Here is a 9,599-nt window from a genome sequence, read left to right as displayed (position 1 = left end):
CAGTACTACTTAATAACAACATAAAATAAGAATTTTAAATAACACAAACTCATAATTCGTTATTATTAAAATAATTATTTATACGAATATGATATATTGGCACAGCTGTTTATGCTTAACTTATAATCCAAGACTGCTTTTCTACGCATTTATTTTTATTGTACCTGAACGGGTAGATCTTATAATTATGTATTTGTTAATTTATTTACAAAATATAATGTAAGTAATAATTTATATCGAAAAATAATAAGTTTTATAACATAGGTTTTGTAAATAGTGATGTAAGTATGAAACTCAATGCATATAGAGGCTGTATTGTGAGCATCCAGTGTTCAAACCCTAAAGTAACCCTGACGCCAGAGTTGATGAGGTTGGTACTCCGCCTCACAACCCACACGATAGAAGAAGCATTCAAACAAAAAATCAGCTTCACGCGTGTGAAAGTATTTATACTCATTTCACGCAAAACATCAGAATTTGTCATTTGCAAAATGAGACAGGTATATATTTTCGCACGTAAGTTGGGGACGAACGATTCAAAAATACGAGCCCAGGGGGGTTATAAAGGCCACATCAATTCATCTAAAACAGCAATATTGCTATTTGACAGTTGTTTGCATTGCGCACTTACTTTTATATGCGCAAATATCAAATTGCAATATTGTTTTTTTAGATGAATGGCTTCGATGTGGCTTTTTTAACCCCCCAGAACGCTCCATGTACCGGCTCATATATGCAATGAGTTTAAAAGAATCTCGGCACAAGTCTTCCATGTTTCAGTATTAAAATGTTAATTATTGTCGAAATAATATGCAATAAAATAGGTTGTGATAACTGTACTTAATGAAATTATACTAAACTTGCATAATTTTTTACATTTTGTTATTGCTACCTCTATTTAAAAAATGTTATCGAAATAAATTCTTTATACAAATATTTTAAAATATAATTTTATGCAATTGACTATGTATGTATGTAACTGGTGCGCTTGAGAACTTTTATATCGATGTACGATTTTTTTTATCCGAGCCTAAGGCAGCTAAGAATCTTTGCGAGAAACCTCAGCGAGCAAGTTTGTTTTAAAATACAATACGTGAACGAACGATAAGATTTTTGCACGCAAATTAACATAATGCAAGTATTTTTCAGAATATGTGCAGTCTATAACTTACTCGTGTGCAAGCCTTCTTGCATGACGTCATGTTACGCATTGAGTTATTATAATGTGATAGCGAAATCATATTTCACTCCCATATGACGTAATAACTAATAACCGATAAGATTCGTGATTTAATCACTGTTATATCACCAAATATTTATTGAATAGTTTTGCTGTAATTGTTAAGTTTTACACGATTTTATACAATAAATTGCACTATAACAAAAATGATTTTTTTATTCCGTATAGTCGACGCAGTATAATTTGATCGATTTAATGTGATCTGTTTTAATCGCTGTGCATGAGGACATATAACTAGGTACATACTAATACAGGGAGAAGCGTAAAGTAAAATAAAACCAGTATCATCAAGACATACGACTTTAATTATATTAATAAACACGCAATTTCGCATTTATACGTGGAATAATACTCTACAAACTTCATCAATTTGTCTTCATATTCTGTCGGCAGTAACATAAAAATAAACTTAATCACAGTACACATCACGTTGTAAAAAACTTTGCCTTGCTGGAAGAAAAGCGTAATTCCGTAATTAAATCAATATAAAATTAAAAAAATATAATCTATATCCACCAATAGTGGTTGTCAACTGGCTGACTCGGGCAAATGGGACTAGACCAGAGCTTTTTTTCTTTTTATTTATACCGCGACTGCGGCGTCTAAACAATCTGGTTGAAAATTATTACAGCTTCATTACAAGAGATTCTATAAAACTACAAAGTTTACAAATACTAAGATTGTTTCAGCGCCCCAACTTTATAAATAGTACTTTCTTAGAACATAACATTTGTTCGACACTCGTTTTCGTATGGATTAGACAAAATTACGGATTACGAATTCCTTGCAAAACATATGAAAGTCAAATCTTGTAAGTGCGCCTGAAGTAGGTGGTGGCTGGAGAAAGATACAGCATTGTTCCACAACATAGAAGGTGCGTTATTGTATTGAACAGTCCCAACTTTCAATCCTAAACAGGCGAACCTAGAGATTAACTCAAAAAATAATTACACCAAAATATCAATATTCTCAATTTTCACAATCTTCATAATACTACCTACCATAACTAAAGCCTAGGTACCTACAATACGAACATGCAGTCAGTCAAACAATGACAATATTCTATGAATTTTTAATAGAATAAAGAATGATTGTTTATCATTTATATTACCTACACAAATCAGTTTATTTGAGGAAGATAAGCTTAAGATTAATTATAATAAATTATATCAATACTGGCTAAGTTCTCGTGAAATTGAAAAATACAATACAACTATTTTAATAACCCTATGTTACGTTGTGTGATTCATAGCCTTATAAATATGTATCTTATATATCAGAAACATTAATAGAATTCATTTACCACAGTTAAGTGGAGCTACATTATTATTAGCAAGTTAAGAGAGACCACTCTCAGTTTATTCCTCAGTATTATATTCCTCTACAGACTTACAACCCTAAGCTCGCTTTTCGCAAATATTTTGTTTTTCTCTGCTACATATTTTCTAAACAAAAAGAAATTCCAAATCTCAAGATAGGATTAGATTTTTTTTGTATCGAGATCAATATCTTAATTACCGAAAACCTGCCACACGCAATCACATTAAAAAAAAGATAAGTTCACATTATAAAATTGGTGCAAGTGAAAACAGTATTACTCGCAATAATCCGGTGGGATGTTTGCTACTCATATCTTATTAATTATTTAAAGTACTTCCACAACACACAAATACCTTAACTACAATCAGTTCCCAATATACATTCTGTATATTATGATTAATATATTTACATTACACTGGAAATAATTAAACAATTAATAATATTTTCTTAGTTTTGAAAATCTAACATAAATTCTATAGTTACCTATTCAAAAACACTACACCATAAAGTTATTGAATTCTTTATATCTAATCAGCTTAATGATCAACATTACCTTTATTAAAGTATAATATACTTTGTACTAAACGACACTTACAATTACATAATTAATCATCATCTAATTCTATTACAATTGGCTCAACATTTTCGGTAGCTTTTGTATATTCATCTTTAACTTGTGTTAACAATGTGCACTTTGGTATTTTAAGTTCATCTGCCTCATCTACTAATGCCTTCAATTTCTGAACTCTTCCAATATCGGGTGCGGTAGGAAGCAAGATGTTCTTTGCTTCTTTCATCCATTTATCAAAGCTGTTCACTCTAAAGTCAATGGTCTGCAACATAATGAATAGTTCATCCATATCATAACGATAATTTAGAGTCTTTTTATCCCAAGGGCATTGGCAAAATTCACTGGCATGTTGCAAACAGGCCATATTCTTACAATCAGCACATGACACTGAGGACAAGAAACAGGTTGTCTTACAAACTTCACACAGACGTTCATCGTCGCCAAGCAGCTCAAATGCAGTCCTTCTAACATTCTTCAAACCCTTTTTAGATATTAGTGTTCTCAAGCTTCCTTCCTCTTCTGTAGCATGAACCAATTCTTTCTGTGTTTCTATGGCTGTCTCTAAATCCAAACGGTCTCCCTCTAAAGCCATTTTACAAATGAGTTCATCATGTGAAAACACACAAAATCTTTTTAGGTTTTTGTAATGAGTAATACAATCTCTGCCAATATGTAGCCAATCTGGAGGAGCAAAATTAACAGCTTCAGCAAAGTTGTACCCTTGGTTGAAACCAGCGTGGTAGGCTCTAGGAAATGTGACAACAAATTCTCCTGCATGTTGATCTATTCTGTATATAGGCACACCTGCTGCCATCAGTATGTTTGGGTTCATTATTGTGACTAATTGATGAAGCAAGTCAGGTTGAGATTTAAAAAGGTCTGGTGCTGCTGCCTTCATAGCATTTTCCAAAAGTTCGGCCCCACATCCAGGGACTCCATACCAGGTTTTAGCTTCACCCCAGTGCAAATAGTTTATGGAGTAACTCCAATGGTCTTCATTGTGCCAACAAAATGCAGAAAAGCACATACCCACATACATCCATGGAACTGTCATTCCAGATATATCAGCATTAATAAATCTAAGAACTGAACCCTCGAGAACTGGAAGGTTATTTAAATTCCATCCAGAATCTACATATTCTTGGTCACCTGGATATAAATTTAGGGATGACTTAGTAGGGAAGCCTGAACCATGGTCCATTGAATGCAAGTCCGCACCATATTCCACAGTGACATCTTCTTCAACTGATGATATAATTCTCCAGAATTCTTTTTCTGCTACACTTGTGAGAACTTGATGTCCTGACATTCCAAAGTAATCAGATTTAAATTTATCTGCCATTTCTCCAAACTGCTGTAGAGTGTATTCTCTCTCAGCTTGAGCAAAACCAAATGCTTCAGCTGGCTTGTGAACCTCTTCAGCTATACAGCATGGACAGCGCCATTCTCCATCTGGGATTGCATTTAGAGGAGGTTTCAGACAAAAAGTATGATAGGTATCTGAGCAACCATTACAGATTAGAAGCAAGTCATCTCTATTATCTTTTTGACAAATAGCACAAGTGTAAATAGCCAATGGATCTAAATCATATCTTGGCCTTTTTCTTGACTTTGTTATATCAAATTCTTCATCATTTAGTCCAGGCATTTTTGGACCAGGCCCATAACAAGCAAGTCTTCTCAATTCTCTATTCCGCCTAAGTTGTTCCACATCCATATTGTTCTTCACAGCATCCAGATCAAGTTTTAGGTCTGAACCTGTTTTAGCTTTCTTTATGCTTGTGTGAGGTTTTTCTTCAAATTCAACTTTTGATATTGAATCTATTGAAATCATGGTTATTTGACCATCTGATTCTTCTTTACTTTCAGTTTTGATTTCAGATTTAATTTCAGATTTGGGTTCAGTCTTTTTAACAGTTTTCAATATATCTGCTTTGCTTTGCTCAAAAATCTCGTAAGGAAGCAATATTTTTTCATAATTATTCCGAAGAAAATTCATTGTGCTCGCATTCTGACTGTATCCCATAGCATTAGCAATCTTACGCCATTTTTTAGGACTGTTACAGTTCTCGAAACCACCCTCTTCATCCACCCAAAACTTTAAGCAATACAAATCCAACGTCTTATTTTCGATCATCGGGATTTTCAGAGGAGAACCTTGTAGTTCCCAGAACTTAAGAATCTTTTCCAGAAATAAAAGTTTCAATCTTGTGATGGCTTCCAATTCGTTCACCTTTTGTATTCGTGGAACAAATTTTAATTTATCGACGTCTAACGAGAAAGGTGGCTGCCATCGCGACGGAGGTTTTATCTTACATATTCCAGTTAATTCAGCAACGGGGCGGATTTTCGCAATATAAGCTAGGGGATCCGCAAATTCTTCAGGCGTAGGCTCAAACACAGGAGCCTCTGGTGGCGGAGTGAAAGTGAATTCTGCACTTTTATGCATCGCATTTTTCTGGATATTCTTGCTATCCATTTTGAAAACACACAGAAATCTTTAGAAACAATAAAAAGGTCTAATTCACACTTTTCAAATCATTTCAATAAACACAAAAAGAGTACGTGACTTCTCGCCATGTGTAAATGGCTCCTAAATTTTGTAATATAGTCTCTTAATGATCACATTCACATCGTACGCGGACATTTTATAAAGTATTCACTTGGAGAACCTTATTTTCACAAGAAATACAACTGCGTAACGGAAAAACAACTCTTGAGAACTGATATTATTCACAGCAATAATTATTGATTACACAGGAGGACGGTTCTTGTACGTAGCAGTACGTAGTACACCAAGAAGTCTCCGGTTCGGTCTCTGCTCCGTCTGTCGGTTCGGTTCGGTTCGGTCTATAATCAACAAAAGCGAATGAGTCAATCATTACAAATATAATCGTAACAAATTTCGAATACGATTAATGTTATGTATTGTATTCATGAATCTCGATCTCAATGTTATTTAAAGAAGGAGAGGGACTTTCCAGGCCACGTTCCATCTTCTTCTCACGTTCCATAATAATTACAACAAAATATAAAAATAATTACGATCAAACGAAGGCAGCATTGTACAGCGCCATCTATATATTTTTTTCGGGACGTGGCCTGGAAAGCCCCTCATTGTTATATTATTTTATAGTAATGTTTCATATAATGCATATTATTTTCTTATCTTTTTTAACCCTTTAATTATTTCTAGAATAATATAATTCCGTCGATACACGTAAGTAGACTCTCTGCAGTAAATTGAGACATTTTTTTTATGTAACACCTATATTTCATTTCAAACCATATATTGTGAGTACAGCTTACCTTCTCGGCGGGTAGGATAATTATAAAAGTAACGAACGTCCAATATTCTTGTGTGACAAAATATGTTTAGGTTGTCTAGTCTACAACTCTATTCCGATTTTCGATTTATATCACTGAATTAGAACTCGAACTTTGTTATTATCACGTCACTACAACTGTCATCTATAAAATATCGGTGGTTAGTTGGTTACTTTTGTTGGTTATAATTTAATAATATTTGAATAATTAATACTATTATTTAATTTTAATACAATTTGTATATTTAAAAATGTTAAAAACTCTTCGCGGTGCTTGCATAACGAGTGTGCAGTTTCAGCAAATACGACTAGGTCACCGCGTGAGGGGAAAAGCACCTATTTATTGCAGGACCATCAAAGAACGTCTTGATGAACTTAATTATAAAGATGAATTACACACAACTCGAATAGACATTGGATTTCGTCGTCCTAAGTAAGTAAATTTACATGTCTAGAACGTAACTTTAGACTATGAGTTTTTGTTTCATACATCAAATTCGGAGCTAGTTTCAATGTTCTTCTTAAACCAATAATTTTCAGGAGTTCAGAAAATTTGCGTAACACACGCATGGAACATGTAAAGAAATTGAAAAATGATAAAAACTTAGAACAGCTGGCCCGGACTCATAAGTTGGAAATTGACTTGGCTGAAGTGAGGAAAGAATGGATGAATACTACGGGACCACTTCACCGGAGACAGATTGCTGATCACTATGGAATCTATGAGCATTTATATGGAGAGGGGTTTTTTATACCATATCTGAATCTGGACGTCTTTTATGATTTAAAGAATGATTCAGTTCTGCCAGTCTGTTCTGGAAATGTTATAAAGCCGGCTGAAGCTCTAGAACAGCCTACTGTGGCATATGAATCAGATGGAAACACTTTATGGACTCTGGCTTTCACTAATCTTGATGGAAACCTAAAAGAAAATAATAAAGAATATGTACATTGGCTTGTTGCTAATATCCCTGGTAATGCAATAGAAAAAGGTGATACCATTGCAGAGTACCTAAGACCATTCCCATTAAAGGGAACTGGGTATCACAGATATGTCTACGTTCTTTACAAACAGAATGCAAGAGTATCATATGATTTGCCTAAAGGTAATTGAAAGCAGTTGTTACTGAGCACCCATGCCATTTGTACTATTATACACATTGTTACAAGATATAATTATTATAAAGTATTAATTACCTTAAGAATTTAAGTTATTGCCAATCTTTGTTTTTACAAGAAATCTGTTTTCTGTCAATTGTTTATTATGTCTTATTTAGTAAGTTGTCTAACATTTGATTACTATTAGCTCTTTGATGCAAATACATAAATATATAAGTTAAATTAATAAATTTATCTTAAGTTTAGTTTTTACTAACACACTTGGTTCAACCATTATAATCAACGATACAGCTCATAACCTATCTCATTTGTTTAACAGAAACCTCGGTGAGGTGTAGGTACTTAGTATATCTTGTGATGGATGTACCTCTGACTACCCCATTTGGGATATAGCCGTGAGCTTGTTTATATTTTAATTTCAGTCACAGCTTCATCTCCACTGGATGACAGAACTTTTGTAACAAGAGAATGGTACAAGAATCATCAGGATGAAATAACCCCCATAGGACTGGCCTTCTTCCAGTGTGATTGGGACCACACTGTTAAAGATTTCTTCCACAATGTTCTTCAGACAAAAGAACCAGGTAAGATTAATATAAGCTTTTAATAAAAAGAACATAGCTTATTTCTCCTCTTAACTTGTGGTGTAATAAATAATAATTGCATACCATATAAAAAATAGGCAGTGAAATGTGTGTTTAACATGTTCACTATGTAAAAAAAATAATTATATCAACCCCCCCACATGCAATGTTGTTTTTCGATAAACACATTGGAATTGATGTACACAGACACACTATGGCAAGAAAAAATGTGCCCACATATGGGACATGCACATATGAATTTCAAAATTATTGCCTCATGTGAAGTCATGTGGGAAGTCACTTAACACAGTGAATGTGTTAAGTATTTGACAGCCAAGCAAAATTGAATCCAATTATCGAGGAGTTCAAGGAATTAAACTTTGGTTGGCTCTGAAAAACTTATACACTCACTCTTGTATATTTATTATTGCTCAAGCTATTACAACAAATCTTGGAGACCAAAAAGGCATTGCAAGATGCTAAGTTGAAGCATTCTATTACATTCTGCTGTAGAGATACACTTAGATGAACCATGTAGAAGTGTCTTCATTTGTCTTTTTTCAGTATACGAGTATGACTTCCCAGCTCCCTACATCAGGCCTCAAGAATGGTTCCCTCGCAGGAAACCCTTCAATCTGTACATGGACAAGTACCGTGATCCAAAGCAAATCAACAAGGAGTATTTACTGCGTAAGCTGAAGGACGAAGATCCATTCAAAACACCTCCTCCTCCTTTGAGGTTCCCCAATGCCCACCCATTACCAAAATCTATGCCATCCTGGTTGAAACTTCACGAAAGGAAGATCCGACTTCGCTGGGGCAGAGTGAATGATGTTTAGTTATTTGTAAATATTAAATAAAATTGTATTATGTAGCATACAAACAAGTACTTTGATTTTTTCATCACTACGAGTACATAGTATAAAACAAAGTCGCTTTTTCTGTCCCTATATCCCTATGTACGCTTAAATCTTAGAAACTACGCAACTAATTTTGATGCTGTTTTTTTTTAATAGATAGAGTGATTCAAAAGGAAGGTTTATATGTATAATAACATCCATTAAAAAGTGGAGTAATACTGTTACTGTGTTGTGTGTATTTTTGAGGTTTTTAATGTGATGTCGCACCCGAGCGGAGCCGAGGCGGGTCGCTAGTTTTAATATAATAGCCGACCTAAGATGAAGGGTGACAGAAATGTTCCAGGTTCAATATGTGTCTATACTATCCAGACTTATTAGTCACACACGACAAATTCCATCAGAATCGGTAGAGCCATTTTCGAGACTAACACATGCCAATTGATTTTTGTTGTTTTGAGGACACTATGTCATTTTTGAATCTCATTGTTTGACTATCGTGTATGGAAATCTGAGCTGTATGTAATTATTAAGAATACCTACATACATATATAAACTCACACCTATTTCCCACCGGAGTAT

General features: G+C 34.1%; 2 protein-coding genes across 2 annotated transcripts; one reads left to right on the top strand and one right to left on the bottom strand.

Annotated features, from left to right (window-relative positions):
* Positions 1-1,527: 1,527 nt before the first annotated feature.
* Positions 1,528-5,966, bottom strand: LOC126368164 (lysine-specific demethylase lid-like). Its single transcript, XM_050012050.1, has one exon. The coding sequence runs from the start codon at positions 5,608-5,610 to the stop codon at positions 3,166-3,168; it is 2,445 nt and encodes an 814-aa protein (XP_049868007.1). The 5' UTR covers positions 5,611-5,966; the 3' UTR covers positions 1,528-3,165.
* A 671-nt stretch (positions 5,967-6,637) lies between these two features.
* Positions 6,638-9,040, top strand: LOC126368198 (39S ribosomal protein L38, mitochondrial). Its single transcript, XM_050012096.1, has 4 exons — positions 6,638-6,890; positions 7,001-7,563; positions 7,999-8,160; positions 8,725-9,040. The coding sequence occupies exons 1-4, from the start codon at positions 6,709-6,711 to the stop codon at positions 8,997-8,999; spliced, it is 1,182 nt and encodes a 393-aa protein (XP_049868053.1). The 5' UTR covers positions 6,638-6,708; the 3' UTR covers positions 9,000-9,040.
* Positions 9,041-9,599: the final 559 nt, after the last annotated feature.

Source organism: Pectinophora gossypiella, chromosome 7 (genome assembly GCF_024362695.1).
Source record: "Pectinophora gossypiella chromosome 7, ilPecGoss1.1, whole genome shotgun sequence".
Classification (NCBI taxonomy): Eukaryota; Metazoa; Arthropoda; class Insecta; order Lepidoptera; family Gelechiidae; genus Pectinophora; species Pectinophora gossypiella.
Note: the sequence above shows the minus strand (reverse complement) of the source record. Positions and strands in the feature narration are given on the sequence as shown.

Excerpts from the sequence above, each read along its gene's own strand:
- LOC126368198 (XM_050012096.1), top strand. The coding sequence starts at position 6,709 with ATGTTAAAAACTCTTCGCGGTGCTTGCATAACGAGTGTGCAGTTTCAG. Across the intron at positions 6,891-7,000 it reads ATTGGATTTCGTCGTCCTAA|TTCAGAAAATTTGCGTAACA; the intron begins GTAAGTAAATTT and ends AATTTTCAGGAG. Across the intron at positions 7,564-7,998 it reads ATCATATGATTTGCCTAAAG|TCACAGCTTCATCTCCACTG; the intron begins GTAATTGAAAGC and ends TTTTAATTTCAG.
- LOC126368164 (XM_050012050.1), bottom strand. The coding sequence starts at position 5,610 with ATGGATAGCAAGAATATCCAGAAAAATGCGATGCATAAAAGTGCAGAA.